Raw genomic sequence first — 24,596 nt, 5'->3', positions numbered from 1 at the left:
GTGGGTTGAAATAAATATTCACGCCTTAGAATTTTTATCTTCTTTGAAATCTTTTATACAACCTCTTTTATAAGAGTTCCATGAAAATGATCTTTAAATAAGAAAATTAAGAGGTGTTTTGGTTGGGAATTAATGTATTAACATATACTTAAAAATTGTGTGCCACACAGAGAAACATAAGGTGTTTATATAGCCTATCATTTGTCTGCCATTTTCCTTGAAGAATGTACATGTTTCTGGCTATAAACAACTTATATGCCTTTTGAAGCTAGAGAATAAATTGTGGCTTATTCATATTTGACCTTCTTTCTGTAGAATAGTCTTCAAATAGCTAACATATGAACAAAAGACTTCAACTTTTAAAAAAACAAATATTTGACCTTTGACATTCATAACCACATATTAATTATTTGCCCTTTGGCAAGTAAATGGTAAGCGTTGTTTGGCTGCCAACCAAGTTTCATTTCTTACACTGGAGTGTCGAGGCTTCATGGTGTGTTTTGAAAGGAGAATGTTAGCATAAGGAGCCCATAAAATTACTTACAAAATTCTATCTCCTCTAAATTCTGATCTTTGGAAGTACTAAAGTAAATGACACCACCCTAGAATACTATATAGTCATAATAGTTATTGTTTTTAAATGAATATGAATTGAGTAGTCCATAAACCAAATATATGAGTGATGTTGGTGGAAAATAGTTTCCTCCACACTGTTTGCCGTGGTATACAGGCATGGGCACAGTTTAACAGTAGCAAGTGTGAAGTTGTGTTTCTTTTTTATTTTTTTATTAACAGAAAGAAAAAAAAGAAATTAACACAACATTTAGAAATCATACCATTCTACATATGCACTCAGTAATTCTTAACATCATCACATAGATGCATGATTATCGTTTCTTAGTACATTTGCATCGGTTTAGAGGAACTAGCAACAAAACAGAAAAAGATATAAAATGTTAATATAGAGAAAAGAAATAAAAGTAGTAATAATAGTAAAAAAAAAAAAACACAAAAAACCCCTATAGCTCAGATGCAGCTTCATTCAGTGTTTTAACATGATTACTTTACAATTAGGTATTATTGTGCTGTCCATTTTTGAGTTTTTGTATCTAGTCCTGTTGCACAGTCTGTATCCCTTCACCTTCAATTACCCATTGTCTTACCCTGTTTCTAACTCCTGCTGGACTCTGTTACCAATGACATATTTCAAGTTTATTCTCGAATGTCGGTTCACATCAGTGGGACCATACAGTATTTGTCCTTTAGTTTTTGGCTGGACTCACTCAGCATAATATTCTCTAGGTCCATCCATGTTATTACATGTTTCATAAGTTTATCTTGTCTTAAAGCTGCATAATATTCCATCGTATGTATATACCACAGTTTGTTTAGCCATTCTTCTGTTGATGGACATTTTAGCTGTTTCCATCTCTTTGCAATTGTAAATAACGCTGCTATAAACATTGGTGTGCAAATGTCCGTTTGTGTCTTTGCTCTTAAGTCATTTGAGTAGATACCTAGCAATGGTATTGCTGGGTCATATGGCAATTCTATATTCAGCTTTTTGAGGAACCGCCAAACTGCCTTCCACAGTGGTTGCACCATTTGACATTCCCACCAACAGTGGATAAGTGTGCCTCTTTCTCCGCATCCTCTCCAGCACTTGTCATTTTCTGTTTTGTTGATAATGGCCATTCTGGTGGGTGTGAGATGATATCTCATTGTGGTTTTGATTTGCAATTCTCTAATGGCCAGAGACATTGAGCATCTCTTCATGTGCCTCTTGGCCATCCGTATTTCCTTTTCTGGTAGGTGTCTGTTCAAGTCTTTTTCCCATTTTGTAATTGGGTTGGCTGTCTTTTTGTTGTTGAGTTGAGCAATCTCTTTATAAATTCTGGATACTAGACCTTTATCTGATATGTCGTTTCCAAATATTGTCTCCCATTGTGTAGGCTGTCTTTCTACTTTCTTGATAAAGTTCTTTGATGCACAAAAGTGTTTAATTTTGAGGAGCTCCCATTTATTTCTTTCTTTCTTCAGTGCTCTTGCTTTAGGTTTAAGGTCCATAAAACCGCTTCCAGTTGTAAGATTCATAAGATATTTCCCTACATTTTCCTCTAACTGTTTTATGGTCTTAGACCTAATGTTTAGATCTTTGATCCATTTTGAGTTAACTTTTGTATAGGGTGTGAGATATGGGTCCTCTTTCATTCTTTTGCATATGGATATCCAGTTCTCTAGGCACCATTTATTGAAGAGACTGTTCTGTCCCAGGTGAGTTGGCTTGACTGCCTTATCAAAGATCAAATGTCCATAGATGTGTCTATATCTGAGCACTCTATTCAATTCCATTGGTCGATAGATCTATCTTTATGCCAATACCATGCTGTTTTGACCACTGTGGCTTCATAATATGCCTTAAAGTCCGGCATCGCGAGACCTCCAGCTTCGTTTTTTTTTCCTCAAGATGTTTTTAGCAATTCGGGGCAACCTGCCCTTCCAGATAAATTTGCTTATTGGTTTTTCTAATTCTGAAAAATAAGTTGTTGGGATTTTGATTGGTATTGCATTGAATCTGTAGATCAGTTTAGGTAGGATTGACATCTTAATTATATTTAGTCTTCCAATCCATGAACACGGTATGCCCTTCCATCTATTTAGGTCTTCTGTGATTTCTTTTAGCAGTTTTTTGTAGTTTTCTTTATATAGGTTTTTTGTCTCTTTGGTTAAATTTATTCCTAGGTATTTTATTCTTTTAGTTGCGATTGTAAACGGGATTCGTTTCTTGATTTCCGTGAAGTTGTGTTTTGACTCATATCTTGAATTGAAGATGAGAGTAGGATGTTAGCAGGTGGAAAGGTAAACGTCTGCTGGGCGTGGCATCTGGCCTGCCGGCTCATTCTCTGCGTTTGGTGCGGAGATCGAGTGTAGCATCCCACCTGCTTGCAGAAGACTGCTGCTGCTGTCGGACTGGCTGCGTGGGACCCAGAGCAGGGCAAGGCCTGATGTGCCAGAGTGGAACACTTCCTCTTTCTGCTTCTCTCCCTTTTCCCACCGTGGTTCCTATTTCCTGCACGTTCCTGAATGGGGTCTGAGCTCAGGATGTGGTATGACATGAACGGTAGTCAAAGAGTCATTGAGGACACCACTTTGGGCTCTCTCCAGGCAAAAGATTTTGAGAGGTTGAGATGGTTTCATTATCTCTTGCTAATTACATTGCTATGTCTGTGTTATGACGTACTTCCTACTCAAAGTCCCCAGAGGCATTACCCACCTCTAGCTGCCCCCGTGGCCCATCCGTTTTCTCTCTGGGGAGAGCCCGTCCTCTCTCGCAGACCCTTCCTTTCCCGTGTGTGTTTGCAGTCACTTTTTACAGAGTGCCAGATTGCTACAGCACTTTGTCCTTTATCAGTCTCACAAACTAATTTTCAGTAAGGTATTGCCAGAGAGGAAGAGCTACTGGTCATCATCTTTTTTACCACCCTGCAGGCACTTTACTAGTTATTTCCATTGGCTCCTCTCAACCCACCTGTCCTCCCTATTTTATAAATGAGGGCCAGACCTTGCACTTCAAGTAGGTTCCTTATTAAACCCCTTGTCCATCCCTACCACATTATTTTCCTGTGCTGCAGTGTTCAGAAAGCTTTAAAAAAACAAAACCTGTATTTCCCAGAATATCTTTCAGCTAAGATTTTGTTAGTGAGACTCTTAGGTAGCAAGGGGACGTGCCGACAAAATGCCTGGGCAAGAGACAGTGAGGGGACACCCTTGTGCAGTAGTAGAGATGTGGGGAATATGGTGGCAAAGTGTTCCTGGTACTGCCAGGCCCTTCCTGGGCAGAAGTAGTAGCTTTCAGTTCCCATTGTTACCGGAGTTGGGTGGAGAGAGGCAGTGCAGTGTTATTTTTGTTAGTACAGTCTTCTGATGTGGTTGGACTTTTCTCCTGGCTATGTTCAGTGGCCCTGTGGACCATCCCAGCCTTCCAAGCCTTCCAAGCTTCTTGGAAATCAGGGAACTGTAGTAACCCTCTTTCTGTTTTAATAGCTGGAGCAATTCTGTTGCAAATAACATTTGAAGCTTCTATTTCTATGCTAAAATCAAGAAAAGATGATGCTTCGAGGTGGGTAGTTGTGTTTAGTACTATTGAGAATGAAAATTGAAAAGTCTTTATGAGATTTAGCGAAATATAGTTTTCTTGTGGCCCTAAAAAAAGCATTTTTTGTTTGTTTTGGTGAAGGGGGAAATTACTTACCAGTTGAGGAGTAAATAGGAGGTAAGGAAGTAAAGACCTTGTGTAGACAACGCTATTGATAACTTGACTGTAAAGAGGAGAAGAAGAGGGTAGTTGAGCAAGGTCAGGGGCCAAAGGAAGGTTTTTAAAAAGTTTAATGTAAGAGATATTGGGACACATTTGAATGCTGATGAGAACAGTCCAGAAGAGAGAGACACAGAAGAGAGGGAACGGTGAGGCAGATCTGTGAGGCTTTGAGTCAGTTATGTAATTTCCCAGGGCCTTAGTTTCTTTATCTGTAAAGTTTTTCCTCGTAGGATTTTCTGGGATTGGATAATGAGATAATACATATGAAGCAAATTTTAGTGCAGTATGGTACTTAGTAAGGGTCTAATAAATTGTAGCCATGATGATGATGATGATGATATGATGATGACAATAATGGTTGTCTTCTGTAGACTTTATTAATTATGGGATGTAGCATCACTTCTGTTTCCTGATTTCACAGATGTTCCTTTCAGTGCTACAGAATGGCCCATTGCCCTCTTCATTTAATGACATTAAGTAAACGTTTATCAAATACCCAGTTTGTGACAGGTTTGGATATGTCAGATACCTGGTACACAAAGCTGAGTAAGACTTGTTCTCTGCCTCGAAGTATCTTCTGGACCACTAGAAGAGAGAGATGGTTAAGCATAAATGAATGCTTTATGCCATTCCCTATACTATATCAGTTAGGATTCAACCAGAGGAGCACAACGAGTAAGGTTGTGTGTGTGTGTGTGTGTGTGTGTGTGTGTGTGGATGCGTGTGTGTGTGCATGCGTGTGTGTGGTGTATTATACTTAATTAGGCTGGCTAAGCAAGCCCTGTATCCATAAACAGGCAAGCAAAAAAGGCAGGATCACGAGCAGGCTGGAACCCCTTAGCAGACTTTTGATCTTAAGGTCTTCCTATGCTCATTGATTATGGGCTAGCTCACTTCTCCTGGGGAGCCCTCTCTCTCCCCCTGACTTTCCCATCTACTGCCTTATATGCCAGTTGGGCCTTTATTTTAAAGAATTAAATTATGATGAGTAGATATACAAATTTATTCTAATGTGCACTACTTAATTCTTGAATACACTCTAGCTGCATTTATTAGCAGATTTTATTTAGTCATCTGTGCAGCTAGTACAAGTAATTGGCTGTCTTTGAATTAGTACCCAATCCAAGCTAAAATGTGAATTCATTAGTTTTCCATTTCACCTGCTATGATAAATTGTAGTTTTAAATGAAACATATATTGAAGTAAGAGCCCTTAGCAACCAGTATTCTTTTTTTTATTTTGTACTTAAAATCTGCTTCATAATCTCTTCTGAAAGTTAAGATGCTGTGTCAGATGATGGCAACCACCAATGAATTTGAAAAGTTCTAGTTTTTATTACCAAAGGAATTACAGGCACTAGATTAATCTTGCTCTTTTGTTGCAAGAAACTGAAAACAGTTTTAACAACAAAAAAAAAAAGGTGAGGTAGAGGTTGAGGAGGTGGGGGACTTTATGGGGAGGTTTGGGACAAAGCATCCAAGCATGGAAAATGCCCTGCCACCTGGCTTTGCAGCTGTGAAGTACGGAGATGAGGCAGCTCTTCAGATGCCTGTCTGTCAGAGGATCCTCTAGCTCTGGTTTCTGTTTTCCTCTAGAGTCTGCTGCACCCTCTTCATTCTTTCCTACTTCTCTTGTGCTGTGTGACCACCAGCCGCTATCACTAATTTTTTATTAATCTCTGGGTCCATCAGTTCAGATTCTTGAAAGGATTCACTTGTCCCTGACTGTAAAAAAATTGTGTAATATTCCTTTTGAGAACTTCTCTGCCCTTTTATTTATATGTATCAGAACTTCTCCAACAGACCAAAAGTTCTATTCCAACTTTTTATGTGTGAGACATTTGTGGCTTCGTCAGAGAAACCATGCTATGAAGTCTGCTTTGATTCCCAGGTAATCTGCAGGTAACTAACTCATGAAGTAAATGAACTCTAACATGCTCCCTTAGTTGTCACAAATCCCCTTTCTCTCGCTGTGTGTGCTTATGCCTAGAATTCAGACCAGGTGGGGACAAGGGAGCTCAGAGACTCTCAGTGGGCGAGAGAAGAGTCCTTTGGAGACATGGAGTGTGGGCTCCAGTAGGGGATGTGGAAAGGGCTCTGTGGAGTCTCTTTTTTGGGTAGAATAGGGATTGGGTGGGAGGAGAATGTGAAATCCCTTGGCAGATGCTACAGACGGAAAATGTCAGAGACACGGACATCTGTACTGTGCCTGACCACTCCCAGCTCTTTTGGCTGTGGCAGTCAGTGAGGCTGTCCATGGCAGTTGTGGTTATTGGTATGGACAAGTATTTTGTAGGTCAATTGTTCCTCAGCCTGTACTCTTCAGGAAGAAATTTATTAAAAAAACAAACAAAAAGAAAGAAAAAAAAGTTGATTGCGGCGGTAAAAAATATTTCTTCCTTCTGACTTCCTATATTCTGGAGCAACTAGAAGGAAAAATCTGAGATGAAGATATGGACAAAGTCTGGGATCTGTCCTGTAAGTTCTGTTTGAAGAGTGCTTTGGAAACTATTGCTTTTTTATTCCTTTGCTTTGTACATATTTTATACTATACAATAAAAAAGTTTTTAAAAAACGCAACAATGTTGAATGGAGTCTGAACTCCATCTGTATAGCAGTAGTCACTGTAAACTAAATGTGGAAGAAATAAATCATCACCATCATTATTTTTTGCTATAAAAATTGGAATTCATTGGGTTAGTAAGTGGACAGGATTTTCTATGAGACAGACAGGTGGAAGGAAGTGTTGTCAGGCACACCTGGGTACCAGGCTGCTCGGTGGTCTTCTCCTAACATCTCCCATGTGATGGAATCTTCACTCCCCGGGAATTTGGAAACTTATGTAATTTTAATCATGACTTGGTTCTGAAATTCTGCATTACTGTTTCTCTACATGTTTGCCCTGGATTAACCAGGTAACATTTGTAGAAGGAAGGTACAGAGTTCCTTGATATGAAAATAAAACAAACCCTAGTTTCTCCATAGCTTTTCATAAATGCAGCATTCCTGGAAATAAAGTCCTCCATGAAATAAAGTTGACTGTTTTGATAAAGAAACTATTAAGATAGTAGCCATTCTGTACTTATTCTTCACCTATTTCTTCCCCAAGTTACAATGGAATTCATCATCTCCTTCTTGGTAACTTAGGACATTTCTTTAGACACAGGGATTCTATGAGCTCACCCTTTGCAGCTCTAGGAACATGGCATCACCCTCCTCAGTAGGTGTTACCGAATAATTCCTGTAATCCTACCTGAGAATTCATTCATTCTTGTATTCTACAAATACTCGAGTATTTGTGCCCACTACAATTTAGACACTGTTTTAGGTACTGGGGTTGTATAAGTAAATAAAACAGTAAAAAATGCCTGCTCTTACAGAGCTAATATTCTGGTGGAAGAGCCCAGGTAATAAACATTAGAAATAATAAATTATAAAATAAGTGCCGTTAGACAGTGGAGGGTATGAGAGCTCAGGAGTTCCAGGGGAGCATTGCAGTTTTCAATATGGCCAGGTTTGGTTTTCAGAAAAGAATTAAGATAACAGACTAGACTGCTTTCCTTTGAGTAACCTTCTTTGAATTTTGGCCCATGGCTGCCATATGGGAACTTGGATTTCGGGAGATTCCCCAACACCCAAAACTGATTGGAGTGTATCACTGTGCCTAAACTGTTTGTAAAAACAATATGGTTTATACTTGACACCTGCTCTACTTCTGGGAGTCTGGAATTTTGGTAAATGCCAGGCAGAGGGCTCCTACATTAACAGCCCCCAATCAAAACCATGGGCGCTGAGTCTCTAACCACCTTCCCTGGTAGGCAGCATTTCACACATGCTGTCACAACTTGTTGCTGGAGGTTAATTAAGCACATCTTGTGTGACTCCACTGGGCGAGGGCTCTAGAAGCTTGAGCCTGGTTTTCTCTGGACTTTGCCACAGGCGTCTTTTCCCTTTGCTGATTTTGCTTTTTATCCTTTCACTGTAATAAATCATAGCTGTGAGTACAACCATATGCTGAGTCCTGTGAGTCCTCTTATTAAATCATTGGACCTGTGGGTGGTCTTGGGGACCTCCAACACAAGTGGGCCTACTCGGCAACAGTAAGAGACATTTGAGTAAAAACTTGAAAGGATGAGGAAGCAAACAGAGTGGATATCTGAAGCAAGAGCATGCCAGGAAAGTAAGACAGCCACTGTAAAGGTGAAATGGGAGCCTCTGGAGAATTCTGAACCAAGTTGGGGAATGATCTGATTTTTTTTTTTAAGGAATCAGGCTGACTGCCTTATCAAGGAGGAACTGCAGTGGGGTGGGGGAAAGCCTAGTAGCAGGGGTCCAGGTAGAAGGCTATTGCATGAATCCAGGCAAGAGGTGATGGCAGCTTGATTAAGGTGGAAACTGGAGGTGATGAGAAGTAAAGAGAAATTGGATTCTAGATATATACTGAAGGTAAAATCACAGGATTTCTTTATGGATTGAATGTGATTGATTGTGTTAAACTTTGATTCATGTAAAACAGATGGAATGCCTACTTACCTAATGTGATCAGTTCAGAATCTGTGTACTGATGTTAAATCAAATAAGGTTAATTGATGCTGATATTGACTTTCCCTCTGTTGTTACATTTGCTTGGAAAAAAATATCCAGGTGAATTTAGCTAGAATTTAATATTAGTACTTTTCAGAAGTGGATATTTCTATTCAAGGCTTTCCAGAAAGGATTTTTTAAAATACCCAAGTTGTTTTCTCACTTGCATAATGTTAATAGAAGGCTTGAAACTTGAGCCATGTGGTTTTCCATTAAAGATTTTTGCAAAAACTTTCTATCCTTCATGTACTACTGACTAATTTGCCATTAGGCAAGCCAAGGCATGCTTTGTTGAACATTAAATTGTCAAGATACTAAAGTTAACATTTGCTGTAATAAACCCAGCATTAACAACACTGACTGCTGAGACAGTATAGTTGTGTAGTTTGAATGCATAATGTAAAAATCTAATGCAGGGTTTCAAAACTGTCCTGTTGAGTTTTACCTTGTGGTCCAACATCACCACCACCACAATATTCTGATTTTCATCCAGTTATCTATCTCGGTCTAGAAAAATAAGATACTAAGGAGAAAGCAGTCAAGGAACACTTCATTGGTTTCAGGAGGCTAAGGGAATAATATAATCAGGGGCCTAGTAATTGAAAGCAATTGTTTTTAAAGTAGTTCAACTGCAATTCATTAGGACTGCATTGATTTGCCATCAAACTCATTTTTCTGTGTACTTAGCATGAAATTTGAAGAATTTAATCTGAATTAAGGAAGTAAGCAGTAGAGGTCTGTTGACTATTTTTAGATGTAGTTTTAATTTTGTTTAAATCAATTGACTGAAGTTTCTGGTCATTCTTTAAGTATGACCCTTAGCAGTAATAATTTAGAATAACTGAGAAAATCAATTGTTCCTATTTTCTTCCTAATCCAAGCTTTACTCCTACTTTTGTAATATGTTTTAAAATATATGGTTCTGATGTCCATGCCATGATAGATGTGTCATTATCGTCAGTCACTAAACATTTAATGTGTATTTAGTATGTGTTATGAAAGCAAGATTTAAAAGTAACTCCTGTGTTTTAAAATAAGCATAATCTGCGATAGAAAAAGTTCTTTTTATGAAGTTTGTCAGGTGAGACTGTGCTTCCTTTTGGTGGATGGAAGGGTCTTAAAGGCGCTCCTCAAATGGGCGACTCATTTCCTCCCATGTCTTGCTCTCCAAGAGTGGTTTTTGCTATGGTCTGAAATTCATGCTATTTTCCAGCATTTCTGTACTTCTTTCTCACAATCCAGAAAAGCCCAGAAGGCAGACGGGTTGGCTTTCTGCATATTATTTTTGGAAATTCAGTTTATCTCCAGAAGCAACTCCTCAAATCTGATTGGGTTTGGATGAGTAACTGAGGACAGTTTCCAGAAGTGAGTGTTGACACATACTTTTTGGCATCTTGGTGCTATAAATCCGTAGGGATGGTGTTAACGATTAAAGCATCCTGGAGTACACTTGAGTGTAGAAGAAAGGATATAAGTAAGTGGACTGATATTAGAAGCCATCTCTTTTCTGATGTGCTATTATGATCTTCCTCTGGAAACCAGATGCGTTTTTTTTTTTTTTTTTTTGCATGGATGGGCACCGGGAATTGAACCCAGGTCTCCAGCATGGCAGGTGAGAACTCTGCCACTGAGCCATGGTTGCACTGCCCAACCAGATGCTTTTGTATTGAGAAAGACTAATGAGCTTCGGCCCCTGTCTTGGAAAGTTGCATCAGATTTACAAAGAACACCATTTAGAGAAATTCAAAACTTAAATAGATACTGATAACTTGTTAAAAAAAATTTGCAATTTTTCCAAATATATCGTATTCATATGTACACTGTTTACTCTTCTAGAAAAACAAAAACTGTTTTTTTTTGTAATAAAAAGTCTGAATTTTATTTGTCAGTTAACTCAGTAATTGAGGGTATTCTCATATGATTGAGCACTGAAGCTTTGTTCTCTTGTAGGAAATTATACTGGATAATGCATGTGTCTGTGACGTGCTATATGAAGGGCTTCTATGCAGGATAAGAGGGAAGAATTCTGTGGTAATAAATGTGCTGCAATAAACTGAGATGCTCTAACATTCAGTGAAAATAATAGTACCAGGGATGTATTATTTTAAGTAATTCATTTTTCCTTATTATTATTGAATAAATGCATACATACCAATAATTGAAAACTAGTAGAAGTAATATTAGTTTATAAATGCTAGACTCTTGATAAACATAGTTGTTATAAAAAATATATGGATTTTTTTTCATAGGAGTAACTTTTAAAGTTTTTAAAATATAAAACTCTACATGGATATTATTCTCATAAACAAGAAATCTGTCTTATTATTAAAAATTTTTTTTTAAATAAAAATCTTCCTTAATCTTACCACTTAAAAATTGTGTGTTTGGGGTGGGCTGTGGTGGCTCAGTAGGCAGAGTTCTCACCTGCCACGCCAGAGACCCGGGTTCGATTCTTGGTGCCTGCCCAGTCCAAAAAAAAAAAAAAATTGTGTGTTTGTATCTAATTATGTAAGGAAAGAAGTGAAAGTCCCCTCTTGACCCATTCCTTTGTCTGTTCCCTGAGATGAGTAGTTTCCGGGCAGCTCCTTTGTTTTTTAAATGCAATGAAATTATGCCTAACTTGTTCATCTGCAACTTGCCTGCTTCTTCTATTGATTGTAGACAAACAGTTCCTCTAAGTAGATGATGAACCTATTCTGACATCTACTTTTTAGTGTCTTCGTGGTATGTCAGTTTTACAGGTGTTCCATACTTTCTTCCTCCATTAAAGAAAATTTAGGTTGTTTGATTCAGCAATTCCAACTCCAGAAATTTTTCCTATACAAATGCTTACCCAAAGACATAATAATATATATATATTTACTCAAGGATGTTCATTCTGGCACTATTTTTAATAATGACAAATTGAGAAGTACCTCAATGTTTATCAAGACGAGATTGGTTTAAAAGAATGATCTCATGAAGTTTTAAAATTTCCAAGATTTAAAAAAATGTGGTAGATCTACTAACCTAAAAACATACCCATTATTTATCTTTAAGTGAAAAAATAAGTTGCTGAATCATACATGCAGTATGATCACATTTATATTTAAATACTCAAAACAGTAAATATGCACAGGTTAATATTCAGTGCATTGTAAGTAACTTGAAGTTTTAAAATAAATTGTTACAAGCTGTTCTCTCAAGGGAAAGGAACTGGCTGGGCAGGGCTGGGAGGAGAGTGAGGAGGAATAGAAAGTGTTCCCCTTTTATACATATTTTATTGAGTTTTTAATGTTTTACAACTAGCATGTAATTTATAAAAAGTAACACTTAAAAATAAAAAGTACATTTAAGCTATATAAAAACAGTGAAAAATAAAAGGTTTCAATGAGACCAGGCAGTCTCTGGGATTCCTCCTTCTTAATGGTTTATGATGCAGTGAAAACAAAGTTAAATGGAAAGTAGCAAGTGTTTCTTATAGATACAGAAATGTTTCATTGACAATGTGGTAGAAAAGGAAAAGAGGAAGAGAGAGTAAACCAAAGGTCAGAAGGAAGTTAGCCTGAAGTGGAAGTGGGTGCCATTGATCCTGGTTCTAGAGGAACACTGAAGAACTCAAGTTCCTCTTCTTCAAGAGAGCCCTCAGATACTTAAAGAAGCTATTTGGGCCACAGTAAACCTTCTCTTTTCCAGACAACACATTCCCATTTCCTTCCAATCAGATTCTGTGCCTTTCTGATCGCCTTGTACTTGCTCAGTTCATCGTTGCATATCTTGAAATGTGATAACCAGAACCAAGTACTTCTGCCTTCCTCTTCCAGTCTCCTCAGTGCAGAATATGGTCCAGCTGAGTGCCTCCCTTGTTCAAGAGACACTTAAAGCAATGTAAGCTAGGTTTGTTCCTAACCCTCTGCCTTGCTATTTTCTACTAAGAATTACTAGTCAATACCATTGCTATTTTTCATCTAGGCACCTGCTGGGATGCAATATACCAGAAATGGAATGGTTTTTAAAAGGGGAATTTAATAAGCTGGTAGTTTATAGTTCTAAGGCCGAGAAGATGTCCCAATTAAATAAGTCTATAGAAGTGTCCAGTCTAAGGCATCCAAGGAAAGATAACTTGGTTCAAAAAGGCTGGTGAAGTTCAGGGTCTCTCTCTCAAGTGGAAGGCACATGGTGAACACAGTCAGTTTCTCTCTCATCTGGAAAGGCACATGGCAAACACAGTCAGGGTTTCTCACTCATCTGGAAGGGCACATGGCAAGCACAGCATCATCTGTTAGCTTTCTCTCCTGACTTCCTGTTTCATGAAGTTTCCTGGGAGGCATTTTCCTTCTTCATCTCCAAAGGTCGCTGGCTGGTGGACTCTGCTTCTCGTGGCTATGTCATTCTCTGCTCTCTCTGAATCTCTTCTTTTCATCAAAATGTTTCCTCTTTTTATAGGATTCCAATAAACTAATCAAGACCCACCCGAATGGGTGGAGACATGTCTCCACCTAATCCATTTTATCAACCACCCTTGATCGCTCAGATGACATCAAGATCACATCAAGATGTGACTCCCTAAGTCACATCTCCAGGGAAATAATCTAATTACAGTCTCAAACATACAGTACTGAATAGAGGTTAGAAAAAGCTGCTACCTTTACAAGATGGGATTAGAATTAAAACATGGCTTTTCTAGGGTACATGCATCCTTTCAAACCGGCACAGCAACTTTCTCCTTCCCCTTCAATTTTCAGGTTGTAGCCCATTTTTCAGGTCACTGAATCTTCTGAAGAAGACATTCCTACTGATCTTCTAAGATTCATAATTTCTTTTGTGAGGAGTCCATCATTCTAGTGTAGAGAATTGAATCATTATCCTTGACTTACTTATGTAGCCAGTTATAAACTTTCAGTATCTGCCTTTACCTTCCGAAACTTTGAGTGGTAAAAGGAAAAAAAAAAAACCTGCTGGAAATCCCGAAATCCTTCATTTTCTCTGAGTTAGTCTTCAAGGTTACTTGGGATAAATTCTGCTTTTTTCTGGAATATTTATCCATTCGCAGCCAATAGGGGTAGTGAATCAGGAGAGTTTAGAAAATGGCCCAGGCTCCAGGAATATAAGCAACAGTACATTTCTGAACAGCCACATCAGTCTACCCTGTGGCTTAGTTATCTCTCCTGTGGGAGTTGTCAGTCTCTTCCTACCTATGTCTTCTTCTTTTGCAGGGATGTATAAAGAACTTTACATCTGTGGGAAGCCATCCCTTCTTTGGCAGCTTCCCATAAGCTGAGCCTCCTTACCTGTTACTTAGCTCTGATTCTTCTTTTGTTTACACTTACAAACTTTGATCCTGGTGTTGATTTCTCACCGTCCAAGGAGATATATGTTTACATTTTCTCCTTCTCTTCTATTGTTGAACCTGCTTATGAGTTGTAGTAGAGTAAGACTTTCTCAGATCATCTCAACTTTTCCATTGACGAAGTATCAGCTCATATTCATGATTCACGTAATTGACGAGATCCAGCAGATCACTTGAACAGTTTTCTTTTGCTACCAAGGCATTGTGCAAATTGGGAACCAAAAAAAAAAAAAACAGAAGTGCCCTATTTGGGCAGACAAAATACCAAAAATCTCCTCTGTGTGAATCAAATAGAAAAATGCCCCTCTTCTATAGGATAAGGAAATCCAGGGCCTGGTTTGTGGGAACTAGATTTTAGTCTCACCTCATCCCTGTGCAGGCAGAATTATGTGTGCAGCGTGGTGGGTAGCCATACCACCTGAGTTTTAAAAAATAGATACATAGTTTATGGCTGCGTCTTTGTGGCAAAATTTCCAATTTCTGATTAGGGGGTTCTTGAGCATGTAACTCCCTTGCCAATTATTCCTGGTTTGGTTCTTCCAAATAATAATAATAATGAAAAGCTTTGTTGAGGTATAGTTTATATACCATAGCATTCATCATTGTAGGAATACAATGCAATGATTTTCAGTAAACTTATTATACAAAGATCACCACAATCGAGTTTTAAAACATTTTCATTAATATAAAAATTTCCCTCGTGTCTATTTTCAATCAGTTCCCACTCCCACCCTCAGCACCAGGAAACCATCGATCTGTTCTGTCTTTATAGGTTGGCCTTTTCTAGGAATGTCATATAAATGAGATTGTATCTTCTTGTTTTTTAACATTTTTGTCGTGAAATATAACATATATACAAAAAACCCAATAAATTTCAAAGTACATTTTAACAAGTAGTTATAGAATAAATTTCAAAGTTTGGTATGAGTTACAGTTCTCCAAATTCAGGTATTTCCTTCTAGCTGCTCCAAGACACTTGAGACTAAAAAGAAATATTAATATTAAGATTCCATAGTCATTCTTATTTGTTAAATCCTAGCTTCTCTGTTACAACTCCTCCTTCTCCTTTGATCTGTCTCCCAATCTTTAGGGATATTTGGACTAGGCCCACTCTCACATTTTCATGTTGAAAAGAGGTGTCCAGAGTATGTGGTGGGGAATGGAAATGGTTGATCTTCTTGGAGAGACTGATCTCTGGGTTTTAGGACTTATCTGGACTAGGAACCACCTGAAGGTTTTAGGTATCTGAAAAGTAAACCTAGTACATGCAACTTTTGTGTAGGATCTCACAGATAGCCCTGGATATTCTTTAGGGTAAACAGGAATGATGTCAGTTAAGGTTTGGCAGACCATGACAATTAGCAGTATCTGGCTGAAGCTTGCGTAGGAGTAGCCTCCAGAATAGCCTCTTGACTCTATTTGAACTCTCTCAGCCACTGATACCCTATTTGTTACATTTGTTTTCCCCCTTTTGGTCAGGAAGGCATTGTTATCCCATGGTGCCAGGGCCAGGCTCATCCCTGCGAGTCATGTCCCACATTGTTAGGGAGACTCACACCCCTGGATGTCAGGCATCAGAATGTCTTTTTGTTGCTTTTTTCTGGTAATCTAATATAGTTTCAGATCTTTGCTCATTTCTAATCACTGAGTGTCAGTCTTGTCCCCTTTCAAATGCTACTGCCACTTGTTACTTGTTCCTTTTTATATTCTGCCTTAGGATTTAGAAATGATCTATTATCTCCCATCTTAAAACATCCTTCTTTGTCCAACATCCTTGTCCACCCGCCACCTTATTTCTCTGGGCCTCTTTGGAGACCAGCTTCTTAAGATTTGACTTAATGTATTGTCTGTGCTTTTTTTTCTCCTGAAAAATCATGTTTTTTATTATTTTTTAATAGACTATTTAATATGAATAAAAGAAAATAAAAAGGAACATGCATTCTATACATATATAAGTTCTTAAGATATTATAATGAATGACTACAGCTGTTACCACCCTTTCATAGCTCCGTAACACTTTAACCCGGAATGCAAAGTATGTATCTAAAATCTCTCACTCAGTCATCTTTGTATTTTTTGTGTTTTTTGGTCATTAATTTCACTTTTAAACAAGGAGTCTGACTAAATTGTCTCTAAAACCCATTACATTGCTAAAATTCTTTGATTACTATTGAGAGGTTAATATTTTGCTTAGAATATATTGTAGAAGATTTATAGCTTGCATTGCTGAATAGTACTATAATTTATTTTATTATGAAGCCCTGGCTAAGAGCATGACATGCAATTATTACATCATTTCTAGAGGGACCTTATTCTACTTTGTATTAATTTGCTTTAAATACTATGCTTTTTTTTTTTTTTTTTAACTTTTCTGGACTGCCTGTAATGTTTTTTCCCAATTTTTAACTTTGAATTGAGTTAATTTATCCAGTCCATTTGGTACCAAGAAGGAGTGTATGTCAGTTACTGTTACAACTTAATACTAATAACCATTAAAATATTTAGTTAATATAATTTTTGACACTTAGGTTGAAGCTGTTTATAATCATCAAATCAGGCCTCTGTTTTCTTCTCTTCTTTTGTCATGGAGATTGGCAGTGGGCTGCTATGAAAGTGAAAACACCTCCCTGTCACCCCCAGCCCCAGGCAGACACAGTTGCGTAGAGTAGAGATTGGAGATGGACATCTAAAATGTTTGTGATCACACTTGTTCATTTTCCAAAATACATTTTACAGACAATTTATTATATTTTTGAAAGTTTGAAATATTTTCCTATTCCTTTATATTATATATTCATGTCATTAAAACAGTTAGCTCTTAAATGCAGACATTAATTTTTCTTGGATCCTGGATTGTTTTTTAATGCACTCTAAGAAAGTATGACATCTTTTAAATGAGTTACAGATTGACAGAAAGAGGATTATCATTTTCCTGTGGAGCAGAATGCAGTTCTGACGCATAAACCATGGGAAGGAGAGCTGCTCTCCCCCTGACACACACAGGCCAAGGAGAGAACAGAGCTCAATTGAGAGCTTCATGTGTTCATGTGAAAAAGTGCATTTCAGCAAAGTGGATTCCAAGTCTTAAGTCATCCTTGTATTTTTGGGCCATGGAAATTCTCCTATGTGGACAGTTCCTGTGAGTCCAAACACAATTATATTTCCCAGAATTTTCCTTTAACCTGAGAATTCTAGTAATTGACATCATGCATTGCCAGTCTCTGCTATTATCTAATGCACATATTCTCATTTCATTCTGAAAATGCCTCAAGTTTGTCGCTTTAGGGTCTGTAAATCTATTTCATCATTTATAAGAGTGTAAAAGTCTTTGTGTTTTTTCTCCTAAACTAAAATTAAAAGCAAACAAACATATCTTCTATTTAAGTGGGTGAGTGAGAATTTATTGATTCACAAATTGACACCGTGAGAAGGGATGGAATGTTTCATGGACCTGTAGGATGATTTATAATTGTGCATACTTTAAAACACACTCCACATATTAATGAGACTTGAGATAACCAGATTGTTTTTGTACACTTAGGACCTGGCTTGCTCCAAACTTCATTTACAATGCCAATTACCTAAAAACTTTCTTTAACTTCACCCTCCTTTTTCAGTTATCACAAATCTTGAAATAATAGGAACCAGTTTAGCGAGGCTTAATTTTGTATTTGTCTTAAACCTTGGACATCATTTTGTTCAAAATGATAAGAAAAATTAGATATGGCCTCTTTATTACATGGCTTTAAAAGGAACTATATTAAAGTCTTACCTGTGGTAGATAAAGGATAAAAAACAATTCCTCATGAACTGGAGCGTGCAGATACAATCGGTGTTAATTGTCAGATAAGACTTGGTTATGTATTTTTCTTTGAGCTATTTTCTCTTAAACATGATACTCAGTATGAAAAACTTGAGTTTATTTACTTGAGTTTTCTCAGTTGGAGAGGAGAAAAAGTAGTTCTATAATTTTAAATTCTTTCTAGAAAATTTATGCTTTCAAGTCTTCAAAGTTCTGTGTTCCTGAAAGACTTCTTTTGTGTTGGTGATGCTGCTGCTTTGCATTATAACAGACATACCAACTCTATATTACCTTGTAATGTTCTTTTATTAGTGTTACATTTTTCCCATTTAAACAGAAGAATTTCCAGGACGAATGGGAGTGGGATAATATCTGTGGTTTCTTCTCATAGCCATCTGCACACAGTTACACTAAGTCAGTGCTTTGCCTAAAAATTTTTGTGTTTCATTTCACAGGCAGGGAGCAGTAAGCGGGAAATGACCTTCACATTTCAATCAGAGGACTTAAAACGTGACTCTAATAAAAAACTTTCTCATCAACATTTGTTCCCCTTGGCCATGGAGGAAGATGTGAAAACAACAGACAGCAAAAAAGCCAACCGAATCATTGACCATGAAAAAGAAAACACTCGCTCCATCTGTCTGCTCGAGCAAAAACGAAAAGTTGTTTCTTCAAATATTGATGTTCCTCCAGCAAGGTAAGAGAAAACGAGACCATCTGTGGGTCTGCTGCAGTGAGTTGGTGGAGAGCATGCCCCTTTCTCGTCAACGTAGAGACTTAAGGTTTTCTGCGAAGAACTTTTTTTTGGTTGCTTGTGGGAAAATAGAGCAGGTGGCCTTCCTTTTCAGAACTGACTTTGAGGCTGCTGTAGTGGGAACTGCTATGGCTTTAGAAAATAATGTTTTATTCGTTTTTGGTAAGTGAATAATAAAGAGCAGAGGAATAAATGTGCAAAAAGTATGTAGAAGCATGAAATATAGGACTGAGCTTAGCCACTTCAAAACGTGTATGGTCTTTCTGCTAGGGATTGGCAAACCGTGGCTCCCAGCCTTGGCTCTCAGCCTGTTTTTATATGGTCTGCAAACTAAGAATGGTTTTACATTTCTAAGGGGTTTAAAACAAGTGATGAATATGTGATACAGACCATAGGTAGCCTGCCAAACCTAAAATATTTATATCTGACCTATTACCGAAAACTTTGCTGATTCCTAATTTATGTTGTTTCAATCCTTTTAAGACAGGTCTACCTTAGAACTTGGCCGAAAGGGTTTATCTGAAATATCAAAAGGCCTTTATCACATAACATCTTTATTTAAATTACCTCAGTAGCCTTGACCCAAAGGACAATATTATGTCAGAATGGCCATGGTAGGATAGTAGAATATACACACTAGATTTTTTACTTATATTCTTAAAATTTACCTTACCTAGATAGAATGTTAGCTCCATCTGGGCAGGGATTTTGGTCCGTTTTGTTCACTCTGTATTCCTAACACTTGAACAGCACTTAATATATGACTCACTAATTATTGTTGAATAATAGAAAGAAAGGAAATACTGTAGTGTGAAAGGTTGCTTACTTTGATATGTATTGCTTATTTTTAATATTTTGTTAGCAAAAAATATTTATAATTAAATTTTGTTAGTAATTATTTGAGACAGCTCACATTTGTTAGAGCACTTTCTGACAGCTACATAGGGAATACATATCCTTGTAAAAGAAAGAAATGTTCCTTTTTCTACTGTTCATCAGAATTTTCTTTCTATCTTGAATCGAAAGTATCTACTCTTGAAAATTTATTCTATCCTGCTGCGAAAGTTTTCAGACCTTCTAAAATTATAGGCCCTTTTGTTTTCCTATAATGTTTGATTGAAAAGTTTCATATATTCATTACTTCTGTTTTACTACTTAGAATTATTTGCTTTTCTGTTTTGTTTTGTTTTTTCATATCAAGCACATGCTAAATTTGGGGAAATAAGTTCTTTAAATATTGTGAAATGTTTTTTCATGCCCTAAACCTGGTAGTCTTCTTTTTTTTTTTTTTTTTTTTTTTTTTTTTTTTTTTTTTAAGACAGAGAGAAGGAAGGAAGGAAGGAAGAAAGGGAAACAACTTTAAACATTTTCTTGTTTTATTGTATTTTGTTTTTCCGTTTTTTGTTACATGGGCTGGGGCCGGGAATCGAACCGAGGTCCTCCGGCATAGCAGGCAAGCACTTTGCCCGCTGAGCCACCGCGGCCCGCCCATCTGGTAGTCTTCTTAATTACATTTCTGATATTTGGTTGTCTGATAGGCAAAATGACATGTTAACAATTTGAAATGTGAGGAACTAGGCTATTATTTTCATCCCACACTTGTAGAGGCAAAAATTAGCCTTCTAAGTATCAAATAGTTTATTGCTAACTTGCAATTCTACTGTATATACAGACTTTACATTTATTTTTCATTAGGCGATTTTATCTGTTAAAAGACCTAAAAATAATCAGTCTAAATTCTCTAGATTGTTTTCAGTGTACCTTTATTCTTTAATTTCATCCCACTCATCATAGTTGCTGGGAGAAATAATCAAAGGGGAGAAAGAGAAATGTTTTATGCTTTTTCCAACTCTAGTATGTGACATATTTTTCTGCCTTCTCAACTTCATTGAATGTACTTAAAAGGTATGAATAAAGCCAGTGTCATTGTGGGGTTCTTAAACAATGTGCAGAAATTAATTAGGTTTTCAATCTATTAATGCATAGCAAAAATTCTCTGACAGGAAAATTTGTCCATTGTGGGAAATACTGGTTAAAGCTTCATTGTTTGGATTCTCCACTGATACAGCTTGTTTTCATTTGCTTACAGTAAGCATCTGTCTTAGTCTGCCAGGCTGCTGGAACAAATACCATACAGTGGGTTGACTTAAAAAGTAAGTCTTTATCGTCTCACTGTTTCAAAGGTTAGAGGGCCAACATCCCGATACCAGCAAGGCCATTCCTCTTCTCCACAGTGAGTGACATTCTGGTGCTGGCTTGCCAACATCCGTGGGGTTCCTTGGCTGGCATCTCTGCCTCCAGTCACATAGGGATCTCTCTCTACGTGTCTGCTGACTTCGACTTCCCCTTGTGGCCTTCTCTGACTGGCTTCCAGTTTCTTCTCTTTATAAAGTCTTGAATAATGCAGATTAAGACCCACCCTAATTCATTTGGCTGTACGTCACTAGTTCCTTCAGAGCTTCTGTGGACAAGTGAATCCACACTCTGGCTCACCTGAACATATTCAAAGCTAATAATTACAAATGGTTTCATTCTTGTGGCATAAGATGAAGACTTCTGTGTTTTGCTGGTTACATAATCCAGCCTCATATAGAATTTAATCATCACAAATGTGCCAGCAGTTGGTGAAATAAATTTCTTTCTTTTTTTAATGATAAAGGAACTAGAAATTGTGAAGTTTAATGATCTAAACTCTCAGACTTTTCCTGTTCTTTTTTCCATTTACTGTTATCAAGTTATTTATTAAATTTCCACTTTCTATTATCATCTAAGTAGGTCAGTATTTTGTTTTCAAAAACTCCTTATCTAACATGGTAGGAGGAAACAGTATTTTTCTTTTTTGTTTAATAAGAAGAAATATAATTCTATTTGATGTTAATGTTTAAATAATGAAGTTTTCATAAATCTACAATATAATGGAATCTTTTGGTAAGAGGAAATCTATTCTAAATCTATCCTGCTGATTATTGCAATTTACTTTCCTGAATCAGATGTTGATTATTGGGCAATTTCTAGAGAGGCAAGATAACCATTTTAGGATCATAGGATATAATTGCTGCAGAGTTCCTCAACATTTTAAAAGCAACTCCCCTACAATGTTTTCTTCACTTTATCTTTTGCTTGTTCCCATTATCGCCAAGAAGATTGTTTCTTTTGTATGAGTTTACATTCTGTGTTTTGTAGAATGAAACTTGAAGCTTACTTTCTTTGATTTGTACAATGAAAACAATAGGCACATGCTTTTTCATGTCCCTAGATGTCTGGGAATCCTAACCCCCACCCCAATCTCTATACCTTACTGTGGTTGAGCATAACTGACTTCAACTCGTCTTTCTCTATTTAACAGCCATGTTTTGGGTACCTGCTATGAACTCAGCACTAAGAAAAAAAATGAATGAGATGGCATCCCACCCTTCCATGAGTTTACAATCTAATCAGAAAGAAAGACAATAAGTAGCTAATTTCAAATAACATTCCTGATTTGATCCCTTCCCAGTAAAACTGGAAAATTTGTAACTAGAGAATCTTGTAATATTAAGAAAGCTATTAATTTGACAATGCTATGTAAATGCCTCATTTTCTTTATTAGTATCTTCTTCAAAATGGGGACAGGTGTAATGGAGAAGGAGGAACTCTGAATCTGAGATTTCATTACAAAATGGACAAAAAAGGTCCATTTTCTAAGGACCTCTTGTAAAAGTTCTTAGTTTCTTGGAAATATAAATTTAGGTAATTTATTAATCAGACGCATTGGTCTGGGTCTTCCAAGAAGCAAGTGCCAAGATGAGATTAAGCATGCAAACGTTCTACTGGGAGAAACACCTGTGAGAGAAAAAGGAGCAGGAGCCAGGGAAGGCTGGAAGACAACATCAGACCATGGATTCCAGCCTGAACTGAATGAAGAAGAGAGGGAGGGCAGGTTGGAGGGAAGTGTCCCAGATGGGTGAGAAGTCTATGAAAAGTTCTGAAAGGCCATCAAGAGTGCTCAATCTAGAGTGGCCATTGGACTCCCAAGCCTCCCAGAATTGGCCTGTACTTGTATCCCTGCTGTGTTCAGTCACTGGCTGGGAGTGGTACATTGGGAATCATGGCAGAAATGCAGCAGAAGGTTCTGGAGCTCAGCATCTGGACTCCTGGTCAGTAGCTGCCTGTCCTTGGAGGTCTGTGAGTCACGTGCTCCTGGCTGTCTTCCCCTTTGTGTTCTTTATATGTTAAAAGTGCTATATGCTGTACAGATTTGAGGTAGGAACTTAATCTTCCTGTCTTTTGGGAGTTCTGGGATATCAGTGCACACCAACTGGAATCTTCATTTTTAAAAAGGGCACGAAAGCTTCCTGTGAAAAATGGCAATTGATTGTTGGTCCTAGGATACCAGGGTTAATTCTTTTGAGTCATAGGGTGAGGGAAACATAAGCTGTCCTCTCCTCTGAGTTAGGACTGCCTGGGAATGGTGGGAATACATCTTAATGTAGGAGTGTCCATGTATGCCCAGGATATTGCTTGATTGACTTCTGGAAGAAACATTTTTACTTTTTTCAAGGGGAGCTGTGAGTGCATTATAGAGTTGAGGTACTCAAAATATTCCTCAAATTATTCCAACTTCTTCAATGAGGAGAACTGAACAGACACACACACACACATTGGTTTTTCTTGGAATTAAAATCCTATACTCAACAGAAAGTTCTTCCCAACTTTAAGAACTATTAGTGAGCAATAATTTGGGTTGAGGGTAGCCACTGCTAGGAATATCAGTTCTAACTGTGAGGGCAACACAATCTCTAAAGGACTGATTTTTTGCTTAAGGTTTCATCATTTATTACTTTATTAATGCTTGGTTAAGAAAAGTAAAATATAAAACACTGCCCCCTCCAAAAGAGATTGCAGTTTGAGAATGGGAGTTATGAATGATAATTATGTAATCTTAGATATTTTTTAATCTCTAGGGGAAAATGCTAGTTAACTGAGATTGACGAAAATGGGCTTTAAGAATATATGGAAGGGGGAGTGCACAGGTGGTTCAGTGGTAGAACGCTGTCTTTTCATGCGGGAGATCTGGGTTCGATTCCTGAACCATGCACCCCCCCCCCCCAAAAAAAAAAGAATGTATGGAAGGGAAGATAAAGAGACAGGGTGTGAACTCCTGGGGAATCGAGCCAGAGTCTAATTCCAATACTGTAGTTTGGCTTGAGAAATGAATAAGAAGCTAAAGGTCGATAACCAAGACCAAGGCTAGTCAGAGATTTCCTCTGGGCAGAGCTTAGTGGTTCATTAGCCAAGGCAGAAACTTCAGCCTGGTTGAGAAAAATGATGAACCTCGCCCCAGATAATAAGAGACTCAAGCTCAGCACAGTGGTGGAAATAAGGGAGAAAGAAAGAAAGATTTGAAATACGAAGCAGGGAATCGACAGGTTGGCCAGGGATGTAAAATGTGGGAGCATTTGGGAATAATTGTTTAATTCTTGGAATGTATGCCAAACTAGCTGAAATATGAGACACTTATAACTCAGTTTGATTGAATATGGTTGGTAGGAACAAATTCATAGTTCAAGAAATGCTAATTTCTGTGTTTGGTATGACAGATTGGATGACTGGATGTGGCTGTAAAAGCTGTATGTTTCAGAAAGGAAAAGTAAAAGGACTCAGGAGAAATGGTACACTTCCTGTAACTCTAGGCAGATATAGAGAGGGGCTGAGAATGCCACTGGGCACGCTAGTTCCTTTATACGGTTCAGAAAGATTACTCTAGTGTGGCTGCACGGCTTAAAAACGGCACGTGATGCTCTTTGGCATCTGTTAATTGAGATCTGCTG

General features: G+C 37.6%; 1 protein-coding gene across 6 annotated transcripts in view; it reads left to right on the top strand.

Moving 5' to 3' along the window:
• The window catches only part of ZNF704 (zinc finger protein 704), a 248,339-nt gene that overhangs the window by 32,284 nt on the left and 191,459 nt on the right, over nucleotides 1-24,596 (top strand). For 4 of the 6 annotated variants that reach the window (XM_077167075.1, XM_077167074.1, XM_077167071.1 and 1 more), the window contains one exon: nucleotides 18,488-18,729. In XM_077167075.1, coding sequence (XP_077023190.1) covers nucleotides 18,509-18,729 — 221 coding nt within the window. In that variant the 5' untranslated portion in view covers nucleotides 18,488-18,508. Of the gene's footprint in view, nucleotides 1-10,851; nucleotides 10,933-18,487; nucleotides 18,730-24,596 lie in introns of all 6 variants that reach the window. The other 2 variants (XM_077167076.1, XM_077167073.1) reach the window with 1 other exon arrangement.

This window comes from Tamandua tetradactyla, chromosome 6 (assembly GCF_023851605.1).
Source record: "Tamandua tetradactyla isolate mTamTet1 chromosome 6, mTamTet1.pri, whole genome shotgun sequence".
NCBI classification, from domain to species: domain Eukaryota; kingdom Metazoa; phylum Chordata; class Mammalia; order Pilosa; family Myrmecophagidae; genus Tamandua; species Tamandua tetradactyla.
The sequence above is the reverse complement of the archived record's forward strand: the minus strand, read 5'-3'. Positions and strand labels throughout refer to the sequence as shown.